This window comes from Dromiciops gliroides, chromosome 4, assembly GCF_019393635.1.
Source record: "Dromiciops gliroides isolate mDroGli1 chromosome 4, mDroGli1.pri, whole genome shotgun sequence".
In the NCBI taxonomy this organism is placed as follows: Eukaryota; Metazoa; Chordata; class Mammalia; order Microbiotheria; family Microbiotheriidae; genus Dromiciops; species Dromiciops gliroides.
Window position 1 is genome coordinate 475767261 of NC_057864.1, and position 26892 is coordinate 475794152.

General features: G+C 49.8%; 1 protein-coding gene across 1 annotated transcript in view; it reads right to left on the bottom strand.

Moving 5' to 3' along the window:
- ELN (elastin) overlaps window positions 1-26892 on the bottom strand; it is a 70638-nt gene that overhangs the window by 9144 nt on the left and 34602 nt on the right. The window contains exons 12-31 of the mRNA XM_043964562.1: window positions 26095-26124; window positions 25325-25396; window positions 22280-22321; window positions 21084-21152; window positions 20610-20654; window positions 17723-17803; window positions 16389-16442; window positions 15372-15530; window positions 14636-14689; window positions 14370-14507; window positions 14133-14171; window positions 8331-8375; window positions 7105-7164; window positions 6925-6981; window positions 6363-6434; window positions 5719-5757; window positions 2617-2730; window positions 1900-1959; window positions 1184-1324; window positions 503-556 (exon numbers count right to left, since the gene is read on the bottom strand). Coding sequence (XP_043820497.1) covers window positions 503-556; window positions 1184-1324; window positions 1900-1959; window positions 2617-2730; window positions 5719-5757; window positions 6363-6434; window positions 6925-6981; window positions 7105-7164; window positions 8331-8375; window positions 14133-14171; window positions 14370-14507; window positions 14636-14689; window positions 15372-15530; window positions 16389-16442; window positions 17723-17803; window positions 20610-20654; window positions 21084-21152; window positions 22280-22321; window positions 25325-25396; window positions 26095-26124 — 1425 coding nt within the window. The remainder of the gene's footprint in view (window positions 1-502; window positions 557-1183; window positions 1325-1899; window positions 1960-2616; window positions 2731-5718; window positions 5758-6362; window positions 6435-6924; window positions 6982-7104; window positions 7165-8330; window positions 8376-14132; window positions 14172-14369; window positions 14508-14635; window positions 14690-15371; window positions 15531-16388; window positions 16443-17722; window positions 17804-20609; window positions 20655-21083; window positions 21153-22279; window positions 22322-25324; window positions 25397-26094; window positions 26125-26892) is intronic.

Below are 26892 nucleotides of genomic sequence, written 5' to 3' on the forward strand. Positions count from 1 at the left end.
GGAGAGGGAGACTAGGAGTTAGGCCCCAGATCGACAGGGGAGTGCCAAGATGATGGGTGTGGGGGGTCTCTGGCAGAGCTACCATGTCCTCCCAGACCGGGGGACACAACACACTTGAGATGCTCAAAATCACCAGGATCCCTGGGGCCGTCCCCTCACCTAGTAACTTGACTCTAGCCTTCCTCAGTGCTGCCTTCTTTGCCCTTATGCCCCCAGGTCCCCAGGCTAGGACCAGCAAGCACCCCATATATTCTAGATGTCTCCTTTTCACAAACCTCTCATTTGTCGGGGCTCCCTGAGGCTCTCCTGAAGAGGCTGATCTCTGGGCACAGGAAGGATTGTTCCTTAGATATCCTCCCCCACCCCCATCCCCATCTACTGGAATTCCCAGTGACCAAGAGCAACTTCTGTCAATACAGAGGAGTGATGGAGGTGGTGAGACCTATCCCATGTATGTATGAGTGGGGCCTGGGCCTGGCAGGAGGCAGAGGTGGGCACTTACCATACTTAGCTGCTTTGGCAGCAGCTTTAGCGGCTGCAGCTGGCGTTCCTGCTCCTGTGGGACAGAGAAGAGAAGGCCTGGAGCCTTCTACTACCATCCAGAGGCAGGGAGCATCTAGCAGCCCCTACCTGTTTGAATTCATTCATTCATTCATTCATTCATTCATTCGTTCGTTCGTTCGTTCGTTCATTCATCCATCCATCCACCCACCCACCCATCCATCCATCCATCCACTCATTCGCTCACTCATTCATTCATCATTGCCAGACTTTTGTTTGACATCTAGATGGGCTAGTAGAGACAAGAGAAGGGAAGAAAGACACAGACCCTGACCTCAAGGAGTTTTTGGTTTGCTTAAGAGGAGAAGATTGAATTCCAGGAAAAGATAATTCTCATCACTAGTTGGCATATGACCGAAGGAAGAAGTCCAGACAGGCAGGGTTGAAGAGGCTTAGAAGAGGCATGATCAGTGAGGGCTGGAGTGGTCAGGGAAGTCTTCCTGGAAGAGGTGCTCACGGCTTGGGGAATGGCCACTGGGATTTGCTGAGGTGGAGAGGTGGCAGGGAAGGATTTCCAGGTTTTGGGGAAGGGTCTGAGTTGAGGGTTGGAGGAAGGATTGGGTGTGTTCGGGTGAACGCAAGGTGGTCCTATCCACACACAGATTCAGGAATGACAGCTCACCTCCCACTCCGGGGACGCCTCCAATGCCTCCGACGCCCGGGACTCCTCCAACACCTGGGACGCCTCCGACGCCGGGGACCCCACCAATGCCTCCAATGCCTGGGACGCCTATGCCTCCCAGCCCCCCAGCCCCGCCAAGGCCTGCGGAGCAGGAGCACAAAGCTGTCATCATCATCTAGACTCATAGACCCTGGGAAAGTCATCGTTGCCTGCCTCAGTTTCCTCATTTGTAAAATGGGGATAACAATAGCGCAACCTCCCACAGTTGTGAGGACCAAATGAGGGCATGACGGGTCAAGTGTTTAGCCAGCGCCTGGCACGAGTGAGCGCTGCAGAAACCTTAGCTATCACTCTGTTTCTCCTTCTTCCTCAGGTGACGCAGTGAGTGAGCAGCAAAGGGAATGGGAGCCAAGCTCCTGGGGACCTCACTAGGGGAGGTGTGGGCAGATGGAGGATTGGGGAAGGAGGAGTAAGACTGAAAGTTTGAGGCGGCCTGGCCACTGGTGAAGGTTCACAGGGACAAGGAGAGGCGATGTCAGGGGTGACCAGGCTCAGTAGGGACTTTGAGGGGACTGGGTATGTAAGTTTAGGTGGTCAAATTGTCAGACTTCTCTGGTGGAGCCCAAGATGCCACCTGAGAGCCGTTAGAAGGAGGGGACCTAGGTGGGGCAGAGGGCCAGAAGGGTTGGGGACGCCCTGGGGAGCAGGACACTCACCATACTGGGCAGCCTTGGCAGCGGCTTTGGCGGCTGCAGCTGCAGCTGGGGTGCCTGCTCCTGGGGAAACAGGCAGAAGAGCTCAGGGCCCCCCACCCCTGCCGAGGAGGCTCCTCGCCCCATCAGTCCACCCCTGCACTATTTCAATCACTCACATCTTGGGCTCCTGGCCCCCACCCAAGACACCAAACTGAGCTTCCCAAATCCTAGGTCTGCCTGTATCCGCCTCCCCAACCATTCAGTCAGTTCTAGTAGCCTCCTATTGCCTCCAAGATCACCTCCGAAATCTGGTCTGGCTTCTAGAGACCTTCACAACCCAGCTCCTTAGACCTCACCCCCCCTCCTTGGACTCCAGGCTCGCCGCGCTCCTTGCTGTCTCCTGACTCAATGCACTTTTCCTGGCCTCGAGGGCTCCCCCAGCCCAGGACCGCTTTCCAACCTCATCAGATCCTGGTTTCCCTGGCCTCCTTCAAGTCCCAGGTAAAATCTCACCTTCTGCAGGAGGCCTTTCCCCATCCCCCTTCGTGCCAGCGCCCTATCTTGTGTGTACATGGAGGTTTGCATGTTGTCTCTCCCGTTAGACTGTAAACTCCTTGAGGGCAGGCACTTTTTTTTCCTCTTTAGGTATTCTTGACCCTTAGTACAGTGCCTAGCTTACGGCAAATGCTTAATAAATGTTTGCTGGCTGGCTGACAATGACCCCACTACCCTACTCACCTGGAACACCTCCGAGACCTCCCAGGCCTCCAGCTCCCGCTCCTGGGACTCCGCCCACACCAGGTACCAAGCCAGCTCCGGCGCCTCCCAGGCCTCCAGCTCCTCCAGCTGCGGCTGAGAGGAAGGAAGTCAAGACCCTCTTCAGCATCTATGGGGTCCTCAGGCCTCCCTACTCCCATCCCTGCATTTAGAGAGATACTAGAGGGGCCTTGGAACCCGACCCCTCCCCTTTAGAGGTCCCAGGCTCATCCATAGATCTAGGACTAGAAGGGACTTTGAAGGCCGTCTAATGCAACACCCACTTTCCAAATGAGGAAACTGAGGCTCAGGGAGAAGGTCACATAGGTAGTAAGTTGTTAGAGCCAGGATTCTAACCCTGTTCCTCTTGACTTTTTTTTTTTTTTAGTGAGGCAATTGGGGTTAAGTGACTTGCCCAGGGTCACACAGCTAGTAAGTGTTAAGTGTCTGAGACCAGATTTGAACTCAGGTACTCCTGAATTCAGGGCTGGTACTCTATCCACTGCACCACCTAGCCGCCCCGCTCTTGACTTTTTAAAAGTTATTGTTTTATCAAATAGTTGTATCTGACTCGTTGTGACCCCATTTGAGGTTTTCTTGACAGAGATACTAGAGGGCTTTGCCATTTCCTTCTCCAGATCATTTGACAGATGAGGAAACTGAGGCAAACAGGGTGAAGTGACTTGGCCAGGGTCACCCAGCTAGTAAGTGTCTGAGGCTGGATTTGAACTCAGGTCCTCCTCTTTCCACTATGCCACCTTGCTGCCCCTAGTTTCCTCATCTGTAAAAGGCAGGAGGGGGTCATGGGGGAGAATAATGCCTGTCCCTGTCTGCCTCCCTCCCTCCAGGGCCATATCTTTTTTTTTTTTTTTGAATGTGGGAAATCAGACGAAAATGGTAAAATGCTAAAGAAAAGCAAGGAATAATGATGGCAGCTGCACAAGTTGGACAAAGGCATTCCAGGCATGAGAAGCCAAAAATACACATTGACCGTGAGGCCTTGAATACGTCCCTTCCCCTCTCTGCCCTGTCTCCTCCTTTGTAAGAGGAGGGGCTCAGGCTGGATGACCCCCGAGGCCCTTCTAGATGGAAATGCCTGCCTTGGTGATCTGGGGGTGAGGGTGACCTTCCTAAAAGGCTAGCGGGGTGGCTGTGGAAGCAGGCGCCTGAGCAGACTCCCCTGGAGTGGGGCACTGGGCTGAAGAGGATGGAAAAGAAAGGCATTTTCCAAGATGGAAACTGGGCCCCCAGTCTCCAAACGAGGGCCAGTCAGTGGCCTTCAGATGGGCCGAGGCATCCAAGAATCCACTTCATGCACGATCCTAATAAACCGAGCTGAAAATCATCTGTGGGTCTGCTGAGTGCAGGAGGGGCCAGAATCGAGCTCTGGGGACCGGCCAGCCTGGAGATGCCGTCATTCTTGCCACGTCCTCAGAGGCCCAGAGGGCCCCCCCCACCAAACAGATCTAATTGAGAGGATCCTGGCCACAATGTGGGCGGGGAGATGGGCAGACAGTTCACTGCAGAAACCTGCAGCCTCCGGAGGGGGAGTGACCCTTTCGGGCAGACTGGTCCCTCTTCAGGAGCAGGGACAGGTTAGATCCCCAGCCCTGGGACCAAGAGAATAAGGGTCTTCATTCTCCATCAATCGGGAAACACTTGTTAAGATCCTACTGTGGGCCAAGCACTGTGCTGAACACCAGGGGTACAAAGAGAGACAGAAGGCAGTCCCTGCCCTCAGGAGCCTCCAATCGAATGATCTGACCCATGGCAAAGTGCAGACCTGAACCCTGAACCCTACACACAGCTCTCCACTGGCATTCTTTTCTCTTTTTTTGGGGGGGGCGGGACAATGGGGGTTAAGTGACTTGCCCAGGGTCACACAGCTAGTAAGTGTCAAGTGTCTGAGGCCGGATTTGAACTCAGGTCCTTCTGAATCCAGGGCCCGTGTTTTATCTACTGTGCCACCTAGCTGCCTCTCCAATGGCATTCTTGAAGCACTTGAGTGTCTAGGACCTGGGTCAGATATTCTTGGCAGAAGCACTGGAGCCGTTTGCCATTTCCTTCCCCAGCACATTTGACAGATGAGGAATCTGAGACAGATGGGGTGAAGTGACTTGCCCAGGGTCACACAGCTAGTCTGAGGCTAGATTTGAACTCATGAAGATGAATCTTCCAGACTCCAGGCCCTGTGCTCTGTGCACTATGGTGCCACCTAGCTGCCTAGATGCCTGGCACCTAGTAGATGCTTGCTAAATGCTTGCTAAATTCAATTAAAATGGAAAATCTTTGCTACCACTTCTGGGATCCATGGCCTCAAGGACTGAGAGGAATGTCTCCTCCTGTCTCTGGTGTCTGGTTCTGTGGGCACCATATGTCAGAGAAGGCTGGTTGGTACAATGAGCCTGGGGCATATGGGGCAGGATATGGTGTTCTCCCCCCATGTACTCCCGTGGCCAATGAGTCCAGCATCTACCCCTTTTTTATAGATGAGAAAACGGAGGCCCAGTGAGGCCCCCAGACTCAAAAATCAGGCTAATTGAAATAGATATTTTCAGTTTTCATTTGGGATGTTTGGGGTCATGTAGGCACACGAACTTCTGAGCTTTAGGAATGAGGGTAACCAATCGATCAATCATTAACCAGCATTTATGAGGCACTTTCTATGTGCCAGGCATTGTGCTACACGCTGGAGAGACAGTAACACAGTGAAATAAGGCTTGCTCTCAGGAAGCTGACACTCTAACATCACAAACCCCTTCTTCCCTCACAGGGCTGCTCCGGGGCTCAAAGGAGGTCATGTATGTGAAGTGCTTTGTAAACCTAAAGCGCTCTATAAATGCCCACTGTTCTAGTCTCAACTGGGTCAGTGTTTCCTCCTCTCCCAGATCTCCCGATTTCTCCTGGCTCAGTGCTTCTTGGATGATGCCAGACTTGCATCTGTTGATAACCCTTCCTATAAGAAGGGGTTCTTCCACTCCACAGTTCCCAGGACCGGACCCAGGGCCAAGTGATTGGGAGAGAAGACGCCTTGGGAGCAAGGGAGGGGGCTTGGCCAGGGGAGGACTGGAGAAGGGCACTCACCATACTTAGCTGCTTTGGCTGCTGCCAGGGATCCGGGAGCTAGGGAGGAAGAGACAGAGACTCAGGGACTTCCCCAGGCCCCAGACCAAACCGTAAGGAGATGTGAGGGCCAGGCTGAGGGACCCTTGAGAGCTGGACTAAGGCTGGAATGTCCTACCCGGCTTTCTCCTTGCGCTTGTAGGCTCAGGGCAAGTCTTCTCCCACAGGGAAGGCTACCCTGGTCTCATCAGCGGAATCACATTCACTGTTATCTCTCTATCTGCTAAACTGTAGCTCAGACTGTTTACGTCACCCATAAGGCGTTCACCCCACGCCAACTTGTGGCATCTCTGGGTGGGGAATCTTATTTCTGCTATCAGACTATAAGCTCCCTGAGGGCAGGGCTTGGGTCTTCCCCTCCCTCCCCCAGAACACCTAGTCCAGGGCTGTACCAGGATCAGGTGTTCAGTGCAAATTGGCTGAATGACTGAACGTCCCAGTGGCCTCCCCAAACTTGGGATCCATCAGCTCCGGATCCCATCCCAAATCACTGAACTCAAGGCCAAGTCAGTAGCCCTTACATCCCCTAGGATGGCCCCTGGGGAAGAGAAACCAGTTCTTGCACCTTGGTCACTGAGACCCCCGTTCCAGTCTGGGATACTCACCTGCATAGCCTGGGACAGAAGGGAAGACACTACCTGGGTAGCCAGGAACTCCTCCGATACCAGCGGCAGCTCCTGGAAAAAGAAAGGGCGCATGGGCTAGGACCCCAAGGGAAAGCAGATAGGATGAAAAGGGAGCCCACTGGGAGATGGCCCAGGGGCTGAGGCCTCCAGTGGCTTTCCCCGAGGAATAGCCTGATCAGGGGCAGTTAGGGGGCGCAGTGGATAAAGCAGCGGCCCTGGAGTCAGGAGAACCTGAGTTCAAATCTGGCCTCAGACACTTGACAACTTACTAGCTGTGTGACCCTGGGCAAGTCACTTAACCCCAATCGCCTCACTAAAAAAAAAAAAAAAAAAAAAAAAAAAAAAGGAATAGCCTGAGCTGAAAGAGAAGAGGTTGAGAAGAAACCAAGAACCAAGGAGATCTCTGGCCTTTTGACCTTTAAGGTTTCCAGGAGGGCAGAAAAGAACAGAATCTGTATGTGGGCAGTCAGTTTAGGGGTGGTCATAAAAGCCCAGGGTAGGGTCTCAAGGCCCCACAATAGCTCTGCCAAGGGTTACTTACTGTACTGGGCTTTGGCGGCTGCTTTGGCGGCTGCCTGGGCCGCTGGAGTCCCGGCTCCTGGAGACACAAGGGGGTAGGCAGGGTCAGGGATGGTGCCATCCAACCTTTAATGGGGAGGACTTAGCAATGGCCAGAAGTGCCCCTCTCCCACACCTCCTCACCCCAGGGATTCCCTCTTACCTGCGATGCCTCCAGCACCACCTGGCACCCCTCCTAGGCCTCCCACACCTGGAACTAATCCTGTGGAGAACAAAAAGAGGGGACCTAGAGCTCATGTCTGAGCCACAGGGGGACAGGAACCCTAAGGTCCTGGGCGCGGGCTGGGCGGCAGGTGAGGAGACACACACAAGAGCCTTTGGGGATGTAAGCTGTGTGGGCTCATGGGAAGAGTCACAGAATCAGTCGGATCTAAAACTAGAAGGGACCGCAGAGGCCACCGAGTCCAACTCTCCCATTGCACAGAGGAAGAAACTGAGGGCCAGAGAAGTTACAGGATTCCCACAGCTAGTAAGTGGCAGAGTCGGGAGTCACCCTCCAGACCCAACTGCTTTATGCTGTTTGGGGCACCAGGAGACCTGAGTTTGAATCCAGCTGCAGACATTTCACAGTTGTGTGGCCCCTTGCAAATTACTTAACCTCCACCTGCCTCAGTTTCTCCATTTGTAAAATGAAGAAGCCCTCCAAGGTGCCAACACCCCTGGAGCCAGGATCCTGTCAATTTGCTACTTGTATGCATGATGGCCTTGGGGTCATGTAGAGTCGGACACGACTGAACAACAGCAGGCAGGAGCTCATCTGTGAGATCTCTTCCCGTTCTAAATCTGTTATGCCTTTTCTTATGGGTGACAATGTACCCCTATGCTCTGTGCTTTTCAGATTCCCAAAGTACCCTCTGTCCTCCAAGAGCGCTGCTTGCCCTGGATGGCAGCCCTTTGAGGGAATGGCTGGTGGAAGTGGGCATCTTCAGGGAGGGGAGTGGAGGCAGGCATAGAGGAGAAAGATGGTCCTGGATAAGGGGCTAAGGAAGATGAGGAAACTGAGCTGGGGGATCTGGGTCATGATTGTTCAGTTATTTTAGTTGTGTCTGACTCTCTGTGACCCCATTTGGGGTTTTCTTGGTACAGATACTGCAGTGGTTTGCCATGTCCCTTTTCAGCTCATTTGACAGATGAGGGAACGGAGGCAGAGTGAAGTGACTTGCCCAGGGTCACATAGTAAGTGTCTGAGGCTGGATTTGAACTCAAGAAGATGAGTCTTTTTGATTTGCGCTCTACGCACTCTGGCGCCACCTATCGCCCCTCGGGTCATGACTACTCAGGCCATTAGCAGAGCTCCCGGGAACCAAACTGAAGAATGGATTATGGCTGGGGTTGACACAGACGATGGACATCCGTAAGGGTACTCACCATACTGGGCGGCTTTGGCAGCAGCTTTGGCGGCGGCGGCCGCTCCTGTAAACAGAGAGAAAGGGAGCAGGGTTGAGTGGGGGCAGTGAAAGTGGAGGGGGGCCCAGAGAGGAGAATCCGTCCCCTCCTTCCTTCCTTCCTCTGAAACAGGCTACATGGATTTCCAGCTGTCTTCAGATAGCATCTTCTCTCGCCTGTGACAGGAGGTGGTCCAGTCATATCCTAGATTTATCTCTAACTAAGAAGCATGACCTCAGGCCAGATGTTGGCTTCCATTTTTTAATCCGTAAAATGGAGGGGTTGGATTTGACCTTCAAGGGCCCTCCCAGCTCTTGGATTTTATCCACGCCCCATCTCCCAAATATGATAAATGGAAAAGACAAGTGTACAATGTAGATGAGACGGCAATAAATCTATACTTAAAAACTTTGTTGTCTATTCTTCTAATCTCCCTGTATCCTTCTCTCAGTCAGTACCCCTCCCAGGACAGTCCTGGTATTTGAGGCTGGCTTTGCCAAATCATTTTGAAATATTCATTTTGTTTGGAGTATGAGCTCTTTGAGAAATTGGTTTGGATAAAAATCAGAACGATAAACACAATGACGAACAATGATGCAAGTGGAAAGGTCACTAAAAGGAAACTGAACTCTGAGTAATTGAAAAGCCATTAGAGAATAGAAAATCATCTATGGTCCTTCCTCCTGGCAGAGAGGCGGGGGCTACCGGGGAGGAGTGAGGCATACATTATCAGTCCAGCTCACTGCACTGAGTGTTTTTGGGTCAATGTTTTTATTAAAGGGCAGCTAGCTAGTGCTCTGGACAGAGCAGTGGACTGACTTGGAATCAGGAAGACTTTTTCATGCGTTCAAATCCAACCTCAGACAGTTACTAGCTATGTGACCCTGGTCGTGTCACTTCACCCTGTTTGCCTTAGTTTCCACATCTGTTGAATGAGCTGGAGAAAGAAAGGGACAACCACTCCAGTACCTTTGCCAAGAAAGCCCCAAATGGGGTCATGAAGAGTCTGAAATGACTGAACAGCCGCAGTTTTCTTTGTTAAAAGAGAGGATTCAACTAAGAAGGAGGGGAGGGTGGTGTACTCCCCAAAACGACTGGGAAGTTTAAAAAAAACCTGGCAACTATAACAAATTATTTTTTAAAATCCCAAAGGAATTAGTTTTAATGGAGGGTTTTTTCTAAAATAATCTGAAGCAATTAAAAAAAAAGTCTAGTGTCTAAGGGCAATCATAGCTTCTAAGGCAGTCTTTTGTGGGCACCATGGACCCCTTGGTCACTGGATGGTGAAGCCTATGGAATGTTTTTATTTTTTTATTTTTAAAAAAATTTTTAGTGAGGCAATTGGAGTTAAGTGACTTGCCCAGGGTCACACAGCTAGCAACTGTCAAGTGTCTGAGGCCGGATTTGAACTCAGGTCCTCCTGATTCCAGGGCTGGTGCTCTATCCACTGTGCCGCCTAGCTGCCCCTGGAATAATGTTTTTAAATGCATAAAATAAAATATGAAGGAACAAAGAAAGGCAAATACAGTTATCAAAATATCTTTAAAAATTGCACATCCTTAAAAAAAAATTGCACATCCTTACTTTAAGATGGGGTGAGATGAGGCTGTGATGGAAACAGTTCCGAACTGGGGAAAAGGTACTACATTGAACCTCATTTCCTTAAAGGCTCATTTTTCTCTAAGATGCTATTACGTTTAGCCTTTGATTTAAGAAATAATTTAGAGGAAAAGTACATTCATCTTTTACTCCATTAACTAAGTCTATGACTGAAGCTTCCCAGACATCTCACCATCTCACCTTGATTCAGCTGTCATCCTCATCTCCATCCCCCTACTCCCGTATCTTTAGCAAAGTCTCCACCCCTGGACTCCTGGCTCAGGTAAGTGAGATTTTACTTTAGCTTATTGCTTAGGCTTGTATGCTCTTTACCCTGACCCTTTTCCAGCTCCCCAATATGTGGTATCTTTCCCAGTAAAATGTAAGGTCCTTGAGGGCAGGAACTGTCTTGATTGTATTTGTATCCCCAGTGCTGCACAGAGTAAGAGCTTAATTCATGCTCTATCTTCCTCTTTCTGTGTATCTATCTATCTATCTACTATCTGTCTATCTCTACCTATGTCTATCTATTCATCCAACCATCTCTCCCTCTCTCATCTATCTACTTATCATCTATCTCTCATCTATTCATCCATCCATCCATTAATCAATCCATCTTTCCATCCATCTTTCTTTCTATCTATCTATCTTTCTCATCTATCTTTTTCTCATCTCTCATCTATCTATCTATCTATCTCTTTCTCATCAATCTATCTATCATATATCATCTATCCATCTCTCTATATCTCCTGGATATTGGAGCCATAAGCTCACTTTAAGGCCCCACTCCTCATCTAATGTCAATCTACCTTAACTCTAGCAAACAAACATGGAATGTTGGCAGTGATGTCTCATCTGGTTTTTGCAGTGTGTATGATGTATGTAAAGTGCAAATAACCATCAACCACCTGCAGGAGAGGGGAAAATTGACTATGTAAAATTTGTCACAATTTAGAAAGTGAATTTCCTGAGGGTCTTGTTTCTTCTAACCAGCAGAGTTCCAAGTTTCAGGTCAAATCTGGACGATGTTGTAGGGGGTGCGGGTGGGGGCACGCAAAAGGAAGGGATCTATGTTCTTCTCTTTCTCTGGTCTGGGTAACCCTTTGGGGGTCCCATGCTCCTTGCTCACACCACTCTACTCACTGGTACTTTCTCATACTATCTGACCTGGATCTCAGAGGCAAGTCTAAAGGCAGTATGTAACTACCATGGACTTGAAGTTAGGAAGACCCAGATTCAAATCCTACCTCAAACACTTTTCAGCTTTGTGACCCTGGGCAAGTTCCTTTCCCTACCTGGGCTGCAGTTTCCTCATTGTGAAATGAGGGTGTGGGACAGCATGACCTCTAAGGTCCCTTTTAGCTCTAGTTATATGATCATCTTGAGCAGTGGGTCTCAATGTGGGGCCTGAGAACCCCTGGGGTCCCTGGGACCTTTCCCAGAGGTCTATGAGGTCAAAACCATTTTCATAATAACACTAAGATGTAAATTTCCCATGTAGTAAGTATTGCTATACATAATCCCCATCAGCCAAAGCTTTTTAGGGGTTCCTCGATAATTTTTGAGAGTATAGGGGGGTCCGGAGACCAAACAATTTGAGGACTGCTATCCTGGAGAATAATGAACCCAGAGTGAAAGGAAGGAGGCAGCCTGGGGACTGTGCAAAGGATGCAGGAGAGGAGTAAGGAGACCTTAGTTCTAACTCTGGTTGTTCCAGAGACTCTGTTTGTGGACTTTGGTCACAAAGGAGAAGTCCCTTCCCTTTCCTTTTCTTCTCTGTGGACCAGAGGTCCCTCCCAGCTGTGGTATTCTATGGTTCTAGAAAATTGTATCCTTCTCAACCCCCTGTGGATGACTGACACATAGCAGGCTGAAATGGACAGAGGTCCAGACTGGAAAAAACCAGCTTACCTGGACCTCCTCCCACACCTCCAACACCACCAACGCCTCCAATGCCACCAACACCACCAACGCCTCCAACTCCTACACCTGGGATGCCAGCACCAGGAACTATCCCTCCAAGACCTCCAGCACCTGGGGAGATTGAAGGAAGTCAGTCCAGTTCTCTCCCATAGCTAAGCCATGGGAGGATGAGAGCCAACTCTCAGCTAGCTAAGTTAGAGGAGGGAGCAGGGGGTAGGAGAGGGGAGGCTGAGTAATGGGGAGGGGAGACAAAAGAAGGAAGCAGGGATGCAGGTAACTCCAAGTTAGGGATAAATGACAAATCATTTCTGCTTGGAACTAGACTGCAATAGAGGCAACATGGTAGAGTGTGTGTGTGTGCACGTGCATGTGTGTGTGTGTGTGTGTGAGAGAGAGAGAGGTTTATGAACACCTCTTCTGCTTTCTTTCTTTGTCTGTCTCTGTCCTCTGTCTCTATCTCTCTTACCCTCCCTCTCTCCCTCTCCCTCCCCACTTTCTTTCTCCTATCCTACCTCTCCTCTCTGTCTTTATCTCTAGCTTCCTCCCTCACTTCATTTTGTAAAAAATGATTCCTTTATCACTCCTTCAACTTGTGAGTCAGTCCAACCACTGATTCTTGCAGAATACTTTACTTTAGTTCATGAAAAGTGGTAAAATATAACTGTTTGTAGACCCTTCTTCCAGAATGTTGGACCACAGAGAATTAGAGCTAGACTTTAAGCTTCCCGAGGGCAAAGATTGTATGTCTTCCCTATGAAGCAGACTAGCACAGAACTGGGCACAAAGGCATTCAATACATTTTTCTTTCTTTTTTAAACGGGGCAATGAGGGTTAAGTGACTTGCCCAGGGTCACACAGCTAGTGAGTGTCAAGTGTCTGAGGCCAGATTTGAACTCAGGTACTCCTGAATCTGGAGCTGGTGCTTTACCCACTGTGCCACCTAGCTGCCCCAAGCTGACCCCCCCCCCAATTTTATTATTAAAAATTCCTTGGAGCAGCTAGGTGGCGCAGTGGATAGAGAACCAGCCCTGGATTCAGGAGGACCTGAGTTCAAATCTGGCCTCAGACACTTGACACTCACCAGCTGTGTGACCCTGGGCAAGTCACTTAACCCTCATTGCCCCACCAAAACAAGAAGAAGAAGAAGAAGAAGAAGAAGAAGAAGAAGAAGAAGAAGAAGAAGAAGAAGTAGAAGAAGAAGAATTTCCTTATTAAACCCTCCCCTCCTCTTAACTTCCCTGTTTCTGTTGAAATTCTTCTAATCTTACTCCCCATATCAAATCAGTTCCTGAGATTTCGGTAATTTTGCCTTCCCAACATCTCTATGATCTGTCCCTTTCTGTTCTCTTACCTCACAACAATCCTAGTGAAGTGAGAGATAAGGAAGTTATATTTTTAAAAAACACATATAATACTTGGAAATAATACTAAACAAATACCCTGTTGCTTCCACTATGATCAAAGCTGGATGCTTCCTGCCCTTCCTCTAACCTCAGCCTATTTCCCATGAGGGCATTTCCAGGGACTCCTGACATCAGCTCTATGTTCCAGCTATGTCCTAGTGTTGAGTCTGGAGGCTTTTGAGGTCTTTTCAGAAGTCTTCCTGCCTGTCCAGTCCTTCCTGATTGCCAAGGGCAGGCTTGACCTCAGCCCTGGCTCCCTGGGGATCGCTGGAGAACAGGGTGGGAGGAAGGGGAGCCGCATCCTCCGGAAGGAAGAAAGAAATGAATAGGGATGGGGGAGGGCAGAGTAGTCCTTTTAGGGTGAGGAGCCTACGTGGACAGCTTAGGAATGCCTCCCTTAAGTCCTACAGGTACCAGGAAAAAGGCTAGGCAGGCAGTAAACTAGATCATGGAATCACAGTCCTGGAGTTTGAAGATACTGTGAACAATGCCTGGCATAGAGTAAGCACTTAATAAAATACTTGCTTAATACTTAATACTTGCTAACTGATTGACCGGCCTCAGAGGCTCTCTGGTTCAAATACCTCATTTTACAGTGGAAGAAGCTTTGACCCAAAGAAAGGGAAGTGACTTGCCCAAGGTCACACATATAGTCAGTAGCAGAGCTAGGATTCAAAGCCAGGTCATCTAACTTCCCTGCACTCCATTGCCTCCATGGCCCAGATTGGTGGAGTAGGCTTACTTTCTCTTTGGGGTCCACCTGCAGGCTCCCAGGGTCCTAAAGGGCCCATCTCTTGTGGAGGAAGGGTTGGGGAGAGGTCCCTGGCCTGGGGTCTCAAGCACACTCAAGGGCACTCACCGTACTTAGCTGCTTTGGCGGCAGCAGCGGCAGCAGCGGCTGTAGGAAAGATAGAAGAGAGGGAGATTTTTAGGGGTTTGTGAATCTCCATGTGACGGAAAGTGATAGCTAGAGACCTTCAGTACCTGGGACAGCCCAGAAGACAGGAACCCAGTCCAGAGCTCCCCAGAGTCTCAGGGATAGAAAAGCCAGAATTCTATCTCCCCACCCACTTCCGGTCACTGAACCTGAACTCACGGGAGACACCTGTCCCAGGGATACCTCCGGGACCGACCCCAGCACCAGGAACGGCTCCAGTGCCGACCCCAAAGCCAGGAACGCCTCCAGCGCCCACCCCAAAGCCAGGAACTCCAACTCCAGTGCCAGCCCTGGCCCCTGCAGAAAGAAGACAGCAACACGGGTGAGAGTGACCAATAGGGAGAGCGACTTCAAAGCCTCCCCGGTGGGTGCCCTTTAGCATCCGGAATGGGACAGAGGCAGGTGTAACCCTAGAAGGTACTCACCATATTTGGCTGCTTTAGCCGCAGCTTTGGCTGCTGCAGCTGGGGTTCCTGCTCCTGGGGAAGGAGACAAGGAAAAAGAAGGGCTCAGGAGGAGATAAAAATGATGACAACAATGACCTCAGTTTCCTCATCTGTTGGTGGCTGGGTTAGATTAGATGGTCTTCAAGCTCCAATTCATAGGAGCATTGACCTAGGACTGGAAGGGACCTCATAGGAGTCAGCTGGTCTAATCTCCCCATTTCACAGGTGAGAAAACTGAAGCCCAGGGAAGTGAACTGGCTAACGTCACACAGGCATTAAATGTTAGAAATGGGATTGGAATGCCCATCTTCTAGCCCTAGATCCAGCGCACAGTTAACTGTGCCAGGTTGGCCCCCATCTATGAACCTATGAACAACCACTGCCTCTATAGGGCTTTTTATGGTTTGCGGAGACCTTTACACATTTGATCTGATCTGAGCTACTCAACAGTCTTGTAAGGTACATATGCCAGGTCTTCTTATTCCTGTTTTTAAGGGAACAATCAGAGTCAGAGAGGTGCCTGTGCTCACATTGCTAGTTAGTGTCAGAGCTGGGATTCACATACAAGTCCTCCTGGTTCCGGGTCCACTATACCTCACCCCCTCAAACTCAGGAGACCACCACCCTCCCACCCTTCTTCCTCTACTCTGATCTCAGCTAGACAGACAGACAGATGGACACATACTTGTCTGGGAAAAGCAACCATAGCTCTTACCTGGGATGGCACCAGCACCTGGGATACCACCAACACCTGGGACTCCACCAACACCTGGGACTCCACCAACACCTGGGACTCCACCAACACCTGGAACACCTGCAACGCTTCCAATACCTGGGATGCCACCAGCACCTGGTACTAACCCTCCAGCAGCGCCTGTAGGAGAATAGAGATTTGGTCTCCTCTTCTATGAGATGCTGAGAAGGTCTCTTAAGCACCCAAGTGCAGTAATCTGAGCGTGGTTACCCTTTCCTGGAAGTCTCCCTTCAAGCCACACGAGGAACTGTGGGTATTTAGCTTAGAGAAGACTGGGGGCTGAGGGAGGGGACATGCCCCCTGCCCACGGGTCTGAAGAGCTATCATATGAAGCAGAGATTAGGCAAGACCCGGGGCAGGGGGTGGTCAATATGCCTGGGTGGAAATTCAAAGAAGTGGATTGGTTTGCCATCAGCACAATCTCTTTGACAATCTGGAAGCCAGAGGCCAGCAGGGTCCATTCCTTGAGGCCTGGGACCCAGTGGCCATAAAACTCTGCTGGATGTCCAGTCCATGGCCTTACGCTTTAGAATAGACTTCCAGATGGTGACTAAACAGATGGGGAACCATGATCCAGGGTGAGGGACACAACAGGGAACTTTACAGATCTGGGATCCCTAGGAAGAGTTTAAGAGTGTGGGATTCCTGTTGCCAAGATACAAATCTCCCCCGGAAGAGGAGACCTTTCCTCCATGAGAGAATGGGAGAGGCTGAAGGATGTGCCCAGGCTCACACAACCAGGATGTGTCAGGAGCAAGATTAGAACCCAGCTCTCCATCTGCTTCCCCTCATGAATATAACGGGAAATGAAAACACAGCTGGGGAGATGGGGGGCAGGGATTGGGAAGCTCCAAACCGTGTGACATCACAGTAGGGCTTAAGGGTGAAAGTCGGTCTCCCAGCCTGGGATCTGGATTCGCCGACCCAGACAGGGGCTGAGACAGGGAGATAGGAGGGACCTTCCTTGAGGACACTTACCGTACTTGGCAGCTTTAGCGGCTGCAGCTGCGGCTGCTGCTGGGGACCCAGCTCCTGGGGAGACAGAAGGAGAGGGTGGAGCTCAGAAGGTCCCGTCTGCCATCTCAGGAAAACCGGTCCCTTCTCCCCACTAGCACGGCCAGAACTAGGTGTGTAGGGAAGGTGGGCAGCCGCAGAGCGGATGGCGCCCACAAGAAGCGCTAAGCCTCCTGGGAGTAGGGACCAAGAACTCAGCTAAACTCTCCATCTCTCCCAGAACTTGGCGCCGTGTGCAAGAACAGGAGGTCATTAGTGGACCTCAAACGCTCATTCCCTCATTCATTCATTCATTCATTCTCATGTATAGGTTTTCTTTCTTTGCTCCCAGAAATCGAGTTGCGCCAAATGTTGAGGCTGGCTTGTGATTTCAGGTGTAAGTTCCGTACAATGTGTGGAATAACTTGCAGATAATTGGGCTGCAGCACAATGATTGAAAACCACTGTAACAGGTACCTCATCCATATTTGTTGAATCGATCGGAAGTTACAGCTTGAATATTGCTTTTTAAAACGTGTATATGTTTCATACTCTCTTTGAGGGTAGATTTCGGGTGATGTCTGGTGCACACTGGGCACTGAAACCTTCTTCGTTCCTCCCCAGCCACACTGACCTTCTGCCCTTCCCCCATGTGTGGAATGTCTTCTTTTGTCACCTGAACCCCTTGGGATCCCAAGACTCAGCTCAGGGATCACCTTTCCTTACCCATGCTCCCCTTCTCCCAGCACCTCCCCCTGAAATTAGCCTGTGTTTGAATATATTTTACATGTTTCCATAGCTACATGTGGCCACCCCCAACAGAACGTAAGCTTCCTGTGGGCAGGGACTGTTTCATTTTTGTCTCTGTAACTCCAGCACCTAAGATGGTGCCTGTTCCACAGAAGAGCCTTCATTAATACTGATTCATTGACAACTTTCTTGGTTACTCTAGTTGCAAGTGCCCTCCTTCCCCAAATTATCTTGACTTTAATTTTATGCGTTTACACACACTCTATTTCCCCACATAGAACACAAGTTTCTTGAGGGTAGGCACGGCTTCAGCCCCCACCACCTAGAGCCTGCCGCTGCAAGGGACCCCGGAGACCGCCTAGTTCAATCCTCTCTCCTTACAGAGGCTGAGCAGGGTTAAGACCTGCCCAACACTACCCAGACCCTCTGGCTTGGAGTGACCACTCTCCAACAGCCTCTCGTATAGGCCAATCTCCAAATGATGAGTGCAGCTCAGCCCGGTGTCCAGTCCTCCCTTAGCTCTGTTCCCTCGCCACCCTCCCCCACAGCCTTGCCCAGAAAGACTCTACCAGCAATGCCTCCAATGCCAGGAAGTCCTCCAGGTCCAACGCCGAAGCCTGGAAGTGCCCCTGGTCCTCCTGCACCAGCACCTGCAGGGACAGACAGCCCTCTGCTGCATCAGCATCCAAGGTGGAGCATGGGATGGGAGCAGAGTAGGGCTAGGCAAGGGGATGAGGAGAATCCTCCAAGAGCTGGTCCCTTATTTCAACTCTATGAAAGGCATGAAAGGGGCAGCCCCCGATGGTCAGACACAACCCCACTGGCTGGTCCTTGGAGAAAACATTGCAAAACACACATGCACACAGCAAAACCCCCAATGGGTCCATTTTCAACACACTCATTAAGGGACTTGTGTGTTTTAAAACAAATCCCACTTTAATCACAGCCACATACTGAGAAACCGCAGGCAGCTCAGTCCCCTGGCCAGAGGGGCCTCAGCAGGAATGTGGGAGATTTCTCTTCCCAGTGTTCCTAAGAGTTGTCCAACTTTGTAATACAACCAGTCCTTTGGATTTGGCTGCCCTCCCCGCTGTCCTTGCCCTTGTCCCCCACCCCCCTTTTCCTGCTCTCCCATTAGAGAATTCCATTCATCCCCAGCCCCCTCTCCCCATCAGGGCTGATGTCTGAGAGCACAGCCCAAGGAAAGGAGGGTGGGGGTCCTTGAGGCTGGGGTCTGGGGTCTGGGGTCTAGGACAATTGAATAGAATGAGTCTCCTGCTTAGATAGCAATACTCCTCTTCCCTCCAGCTGTAAACACCTGGTTCTTCCTGGGGTTTGGGGGACCGGGAGAACACTGGCGAGTATGGTGGTGGCAGGGGGGAGGGGGAAAAGCGGGACAGACTCAGTAGCAAGTAAGTTCATTGTGGTCAGGGTGTGGACATTTTATTTTTGCTCCCTCAAATGCTCCCCAGAACCTAGGACAATGACTGTATATAGTAGGTGCTTAATAATTGCTTGTTGGTTTGAATTCATCTGTGACACTTCCTCCTCTCCCCTGGAAAGGAAGAATGACAGTTGGGCCTGTATTGGTTTTTTTTTTTTTTTGGGGGGGGGGGCAATGAGGGTTAAGTGACTTGCCCAGGGTCACATAGCTAGTAAGTGTCAAGTGTCTAAGACTGGATTTGAACTCAGGTCCTCCTGAATCCAGGGTTGATGCTTTATCCATTGCGCCACCTAGCTGCCCCCTCGTTTGGTCTGTATTGTAAAGAACTGCTAGAGAGGACCTTCCCATGGTACTCAGGGAATAAAGGGTCATTTATTAGGTATGTTAGAAAGGGAATTCTTCAGCTCAATTCAACAAGCACGCTGTATAAAGCACCTACTATGCAGCAGGCACCTCGCTAGACTGTGGGAATAGAAAGGCATAAAACCCTGAAACTTTCCCTGCCCTCGTCAAGCTCACATTCTCCTGGGAGAGGGGGAGAAACACACACACACACACACACACACACACACACACACACAGAGAAATAAACACAAAGTATTTGGGGGGAGGGGGAGAAGCAACGACAACAAGGTGAACCTTGAGACAGGGGTTTCATGAGGCAGAGGCAAGAAGGGAGAGGGAGGGTTCTAGGGGCTGGACTTAGGGTCTCTGAGGTCCCTTCCAACTCTGACATTTGTAGTTTAGTCATTTCTCAGTCATGTCTGATTCTTCATGACTCTGTTTGGGGTTTTCTTGGCAAAGCTACTAGAGTGGTTTACCATTTCCTTTTCTAATTCACTTGACAGATGAGGAAACTGAGGCAAACTGAGTGAAGTGACTTGCCCAGGGTCACAGAGCTAGTAAGTCTCTGAGGCTGGATTTGAACTCATGAAGATGGATCTTCCTGACACCAAGTCCAGTGCTCTATGCACTATGGCGCCACCTAGCGGCCATCCTGCCGTTACAAGAGTACCAAATCCCAAGTCCTTCCCAAAAGATTATTTTAAGAAGGGAGGTGGTGGGGTATAGTGGAAAGAAAACCAGGCCTGGAGTTGAAGGGATCAAACTCTAATCCTAGATCTCCCACTAACTATTAGTGCTGGATGACCTTGGGATGTTGCTGAAACCCTCCAGGCCTTCCCAGCTCTGTAAAATTAGGAAACTGGAGAAGATGATTCCTGAAGTGCCTTGAAGGTCTAGACCTCTACTGCGGTACTTTAGTGGCAGTATACAAGGTAGGTGCAGCTATTCTAGTAAGACTACTTGAGAGGGGCAGCTAGGTGGCACAGTGGGTAAAGCACTGCCCTGGTTCAGGAGGATCTGAGTTCAAATCTGGCCTCAGACACTTGACACCAGCTGTGTGACCCTGGGCAAGTCACTTAACCCTCACTGCCTGCCCCCCCCCCCAAATAGATTACATGATAGTAAAAGGAAAAAGGAGCCTTATTTTTCAAGTTCTTTGAGGTTTGCGAAATACTTTCCTTATAACAACTTTGTGAGTTAAGGGATCACTTTCATACCCATCTTACGGATGAGGAAATGGAGGCTCAGAAAGGTTTGCCTGGGGTGTCTGAAGTAGAATTCGAATGAAGAACTCTTGGTCCAGTTCTCTAACTACTGTACTCTGCCTGGCCGTGAGGAGCACTGATTAGTTGGTTTTTTCTTTTTTTTGGGGGGTGGGGAGGCAATTGGGGTTACATGGACTTTGCCCAGGGTCCACACGGCTACTAAGTGTTCACTTGTCTGAGGCCAGATTTGAACTCAGGTCTTCCTGACTCCAGGCCTGTGCTCTATCCACTCTGCCACCTAGCTGCCCCACACTGATTAGTTTTTAAAGGGGAGGGGGGGGGGATGAGAAAGCCTGGAGGCAATAGGGAGACTTGGAGTGATTCTGCTGCTGGGGTGGGTGCTGGAGACTGGATGAAGGAAGGAAGTGGGAGGGAGAGAAGGGTGCTGAAAGATTCACTCACCATACTTAGCTGCTTTTGCGGCTGCAGCTGCTGCAGAACCAACTCCTGGGTTTGGAAACAAGGAGAGTCAGCCATTGTGGGATGGGGGCTGGCCCCCTCCTCAGCCCTGAGAACACCTCCCCAAGACACCCCTCCCAGAAGCACGTTCAAGCAGAGCACTGAGAAACCGTGGCAGGGCCCTGAACCTTCAGGTTGCCTATCCTACCCCTCCTGGGATGGGGGCTCTGAGATGTTTCTCTGGAGGTGAATAAGGGCTGCTTTGACCCAAGGCATTTGTGAGTCACCTCAGTGGGGTGAGAGGTCAGATCCTGGCTGAATGGGCCCTGTATTGGAAGGTAACTGGTTCCTGTGGAGAGCCTGCCTATAACGGGGGCTAGGGAATCCCAGTGACCGTGGCTAGGAATGTCAGACTGGGATGATGCCTCCCACGACCTCTCCTGTCTGCCCTAGATGAACCACCAAATGGGGCCATACCTGTTCCGGTGGGGTAGCCCGCTTTCCCTGCACCTGCCCCAGCTCCGCCAATGCCACCTGGCCCATAACCTTTGAGGACAGGAAGGAAGAGTGTCAGCCTCAGCCTTTGATTTACTTGTTATTACTTCCCCCCGCCCCCAATAAATTCCTTGGGTTTTGTCTTTAAACTTTCTGGCACAAAATAGGCTTATTTAATTTTTTAAAAATTACATTTTTCGGGGTAGCTGGGTGGTGCAGTGGATAAAGCACCAGCCCTGGATTCAGGAGGACCTGAGTTCAAATCCGGCTTCAGACACTTAACACTTACTAGCTGTGTGACCCTGGGCAAGTTACTTAACCCCAATTGGCATACAAAAAAAAAAAAATTACATTTTTCCTTATTATCAGCTCAACAAATACCATAATAGGCACTTAAATTCTTGGTTGAATTATTTTTAAAAATTAATTAATAACTAATTAATCCCATTTATTTATTTGTTTGTCTATTTATTTATTTATTGAGGGGCAGTGAGAGTTAAGTGACTTTCCCTGGGTCACACAGCTGGTGTCACGTGTCTGAAGTCCCAATTTGAACTCAGGTCTTCCTGAAATCCAGTGGCCAGTGTTCATATCTACTATACCACCTAGCTGCCCCTGAATTAGTTCTTTTTTTTTTTTTTTTTGTGAGGCAATTGGGGTTAAGTGACTTGCCCAGGGTCACACAGCTAGTAAGTGTCAATTGTCTGAGGCCAGATTTGAACTCAGGTCCTCCTGACTCCAGGGCCGGTGCTCTATCCACTGTACTACCTAGCTGCCCCTGAATTAGTTCTTGATTAATTGAATGAATGAAAAGTCTGTGAATAATGACTTTGCTGTTAACTCATGTGGAGCCATGTGTTCTACTGGAGAGCGAGCTGGCTTTGAGGGTCAAAAACACCTGGGTTGGACACATCCTGACTGTGTGATCCTAGACCAGTCACTTGACTCTGCAGGATTCCAAGCAGATCTCCAAAACCTTAAACTAAGTTGCAGATCAGGGGCAGGTCATGTTGGTGGAGGGAACAGCCCTGGACATTGCTCCCAAAGGCAAAGTTCCCCACCCCACTTCCATGCCCATGTAGCCTCTGTCTCTGGCCACACCAGACTAACCCTGGGTTTTGGGTGGCCTCTAAGACCTGCAGCCACCAGGAAACAAAGGGAAGCCCCGACTCACTCACCATAAGGCAGCTTTCCAGTACTGTAGGGTAGTCCATAACCACCTGAGGGGAAGATAAGATTGGGTCAGAAGATTCTTCCACGTTCCATCTCAGGTGTGAGCCCTTCAGGGGCTCACCAACCCAGGTGAGCACAGGAGATGGACCACCCATCAGGCATGACCAAGGGAAGAAGGGGAGGAGCCACTGCCTCCGATGGCCTTCCCATTTTCTGAGGGATGCAGATCTCCTGAGTCCAGATGGGAAGAACCACAGGACCAACTTGGCTTCTTATGACCTGTGTGACCTTGGATCAGTCATCCCTTCACCTCTCTGGACTTCAGCTTCCTTTTGAATAAATGAAGCTCATAAGATTCCTGATAAAAACAGGGGTCATCTGCTCCAACCTTCTCATTCTACAGCTGAGGAAACAGCCCCAAAGGGGAGAAGTTATTGATCCAAGGTCACAGCTAGTGCGACCTTGTTAGTTAGTAGACTAGTTAAGTTAACTAGTCAACTAGTTAGCATCTAGTTAACCAACCAGTAGTTAGCTAGTTAGTAGAAGAGCTGGGATTTAAACTCAAGTCCTTGGAGTCCAGATCCAGGGATATGCTGAGTAAAGTGTGGCTCTCATATTCGTCTTAGCTTTGGATCTGATGGCACTATAAAATCCCTCAGATAGGAGCTAGATATTGTCATTCCTCACTGAGGTCTTAGGCTCTGATTGCAGACAGAGCACCAGGGACTGACCCCTAGTCTCCTGGAGGTCAGAGCTTTTCCCCAGCTCAGCTTTCAATAATAAGAGGGGAAAGAGTGAGCACAATAGTGTTGAACTCTAGCAAATGGCTCTCCAAAGATGGAGTCGGGGCTCCAAAGGTTGCAGGCTTCGTGGGTTTGCTAGTGGAAGGACCACTGGTTTTGGAGTCAGAGGACCTGGGTTCAGATCCTGCCTCTCATTCCAAATGTGTGACCCTGAGCAAGTCACCTAACTTTTTCAATAGCCGAGGGTATTCTCTAAGACCATTCTTAAGGTCACACAGATGAGATTCTTCAAAATCATTCAGTTTCTCCATCTATCAAATGAGGGGGTTGGACTAGAAGGATTCTGAGGTCCTGTCCGGCTCTAAATCAATGAGCCTGTGGTCCCTGAGCTCAGAACCCCTCCTCCTGGCCTCGGCATAAGCACCCTTGCATGCCTTCCCTGGGTTCCTTCAGCTCTATCTTTAAGCATGCCCGTCTTCCTTCAAGCCTCCCTTCAGGTGCCCTTGGGGTTTCTGGGAAGCCTTCCCTGTTCCGTCATGCTGTTTTCTCGTTTTTCCTCTTCAAATTTTTCTAGAGCATTTTTTTTCTGAGTCTGCCTTTTGTGCACTCTGGCTGCATCGCTTATCTATGTTCACAGCTACCTAGTGGATTGTAAGCTTCCAGAGGGCAGGGTCTGGCACATTGTAGGTGCTTATCGGTGTCTATTGAATTGAACTGAACACTGGCTGTGCCCTCTCCAGGTCTGGATTCTGCCTGGGACGAGGTCACTCAGGGCAGCCTGGGAAGGGCATCACTCACACCGGAGGCATGCTCCGCCCCTTCCCCAGTGGTCCTCTCATCTCCAGACTAAGGCTGCGTATCCTCTCTGAGGAACTAGTTCCATGGGGATTCTTTTTTTTTTTTTTTGTTCTGTTTTGTTTTAATGAGGCAATTGGGGTTAAGCGACTTGCCCAGGGTCACACAGCTAGTAAGTGTTAAGTGTCTGAGGCCGGATTTGAACTCAGGTCCTCCTGACTCCAGGGCCGGTGCTTTATCCACTGCGCCATCTAGCTGCCCCTCCATGGGGATTCAATACTGTGCAGGAGGTCCCATCTCCCACCTTGTTTTCTAAAGGACCGGGCTGCACCAATCATTGCAGAGAATGGGATAAGGATCAAGAAAGTGATGCTATCGGATGGGGAGAGAGTCAGGTGAGGAGGTGGGTGGGGTGGGGCGCAGAAGCATCCTCAGCATTAGAACCCAGGGCAGGCAGGATGGCACGACATCCAAAGGGCCACACCAAGGGGCACTTTTAAACCCGACATTTTAGAAATGTCTATGTTCTTCATGCCATCAATCCTCCCCTTTGACATGGGCTTTAATTAAGAGACTATTAAAGTTTAAACTGGCCAGATATCAGGAGGGACACACCTAAGAAGTAGGGAGAGATTAAATTCTATGGCAGGAAAGTCAGATGGGCGTGGCTACTGCCTGAGCAAGGAGACAAGAGATAACTCCAGAGGTTGGGACTATCATTCCAAAAGAAAAATCCCCCTGACTCTCAGGAATCTTTCCCCACCCCACCCCCAAAGGGAACTTTCCATGGTCAGGTGGTCACCCCATCCAACCTCTGTAAAAGCTTTGGCCTCCCTTCCATTTGAGGAGAAAGACATCTCTAAGGCATCTTCTCCCTTGAGGCTAAGTCTTCTTCCCTCTCTGTCACTTTGCCCAAATAAAAAAAAAGAGTTGGAGCAGCTAGATGGCACAGTGGATAGAGCACTGGCCCTGGAGTCAGGAGGACCTGAGTTCAAATCTGACCTCAGACACTTAACACTTACTAGCTGTGTGACCCTGGGCACGTCACTTAACCCCAATTGCCTCACCAAAGGAAAAAAAAAAGGGTTGTAATTCTTTATAGAGGAATACCTAAGGACCCCCACCACCCACTTCCCCCGTGACACTTTCATGGCCAATATTTTGTGATAGGCTAGGTCAATTCTGCTACCTCTATCCCATTTAAAGTCTCCTGGGGACGTGGTCTCCCACAGGGGCTCGGTTTTCAAATCTTGTCTCTGGCAACCCGAACTCAGGAACATCTAGGTGTAAACCCTCCCTTTGACACTTAAACTCTCTGGGGCTCATCTGTAAAGTGGGCATGCAGATAAACCTTCTAGAACCTACCTCACGGTATTTTTTCAAGACTTCCTGGAGACATTGTGAGTAAAGTGCATTGTAAACCTCAGAGTATTTTAAATACTGACTTATCCTCATCTTCACTGCCCTAGCCCTGAACCTCCACCCCAAACCTCCAATTAGCTAGTGGCTCACCTGGGAGCTTGGGCGCTTTGATAGGGTAGCCGAGGGGGACTCCCGGCTGCTGGCCTCCAAAAGGGCCGACTCCTGTAAATAAGAAAGAAGAGTGAAATCCTCCCTCTTGGGCCCCACTATTCAAGAAAGGCTCCAGCCTAGGTCTCCACTGCTTGTTTCCAACACTGCCACTCTCAAGCCAGCTTAGTTTCCTTACTGCCTTCTCCAGATACCAGACTTATTCTAGTTTCCTAGCCTTTGCCCATGCTGTGTCCTATCTCCTGGTATGTCTTTTCCTCCTCGGCCCCTCTCCAAATCAGATCTATTGTCTGAGGCCCAGGCCAGGTCTCACTCAGGCCTGGAAACCTTCCTTTACTGCCCCAGCCCCCAGTGACCTTTCCTTCTCTTTGGTCCTTGGCACTGACTGCTTAGGATTACTTATTTTTATTTTCATGTGTGAGAATCTTGGCTCCCTAATGAGATCAGAGATTCTTCTGGGTGGAGATATGCATCTTGCTCCCCCCAAAGTGCCCAGCGTGGGGCTACGTTGCAGGTCCTTGATAAATGACTGTTGACTAATGCATTGGGGGGGGGTTCTCATATCTTTTCCCTGGCTAAGAGCTCTATGGAAAGTTCTGAACTGTTATGTTGGGCCCAGGCCCCAAAGAGGCTTTTCCCCTGATCCACGAGGAGGTGGGAGCCCCACACCTCACCTTGCCTACAGAGGGAGCCTGAACCCCTGGCTTGGGGAAGTCCCACTCTAGGATGGGGGCAGGGGGCAGGTGTCTCACCTGGAATTCCTGCAAAAGCACCGCCTCCTCCTGTAAGAAAAGAGAAATGAGTGGCTACCTGTTACTGAGGAGATCCTAGCATCCTGGGATATCAGCGCTGAAGGGTCAAAGAGGTCATCTGGCCCAACACCCTAATATACAGAGGAGGAAACTGAGCCCTGGAGAGGGGGAAGGGACTTGGCTTAGGGATGAGGTAGGAAAGAATGGTTCTTCTATGAACTGTCAAAGTTTCAGTCTAGAGCAGGGGAAAGGGGCTTGGGTCTAGGGACCTGGGTTCAAATCCTGCCTTCATCATTTTCCACCTATGAGAGCTTGGGTGTCACCCCACTTCAGATTATTTAAAATACCCAGATATTTTCAGTTTTCATTTGGGATGTTTGGAGTCAATGTTGACCAACATCTCATGTGGGACACTATGAAATTTCCTTGGCAAAGGTTTGGTCCTAAGGAGGATGTATGAGGAATATGACCAGGAGTACCACAATCAAAGACTAAACACGGAGCCTCACTCTTGAAAAGAGACAGTGAGGTGGAGGGAAGGACACCTAGCTCTGTGTGACTTTGGCCAAGTCATTTTACCTCTACTGGTCTCAGTTTCCTTGTATGTAAAATTGGAACCACAGTCCTTGTCCTGCTCTCAAAAAGCTAATAGGTGGATCAAGAGAACAGTGTCTGTGAAAGTCTTTTAAGAAGCTATATAGAAAAAACAAAGAAACAAACAAAAAACAAAAACAAAAAAAGAAGCTATATAGAGATAATTTTTTTCCTTTTTTTTTCCTGCGGGGCAATGAGGATTAA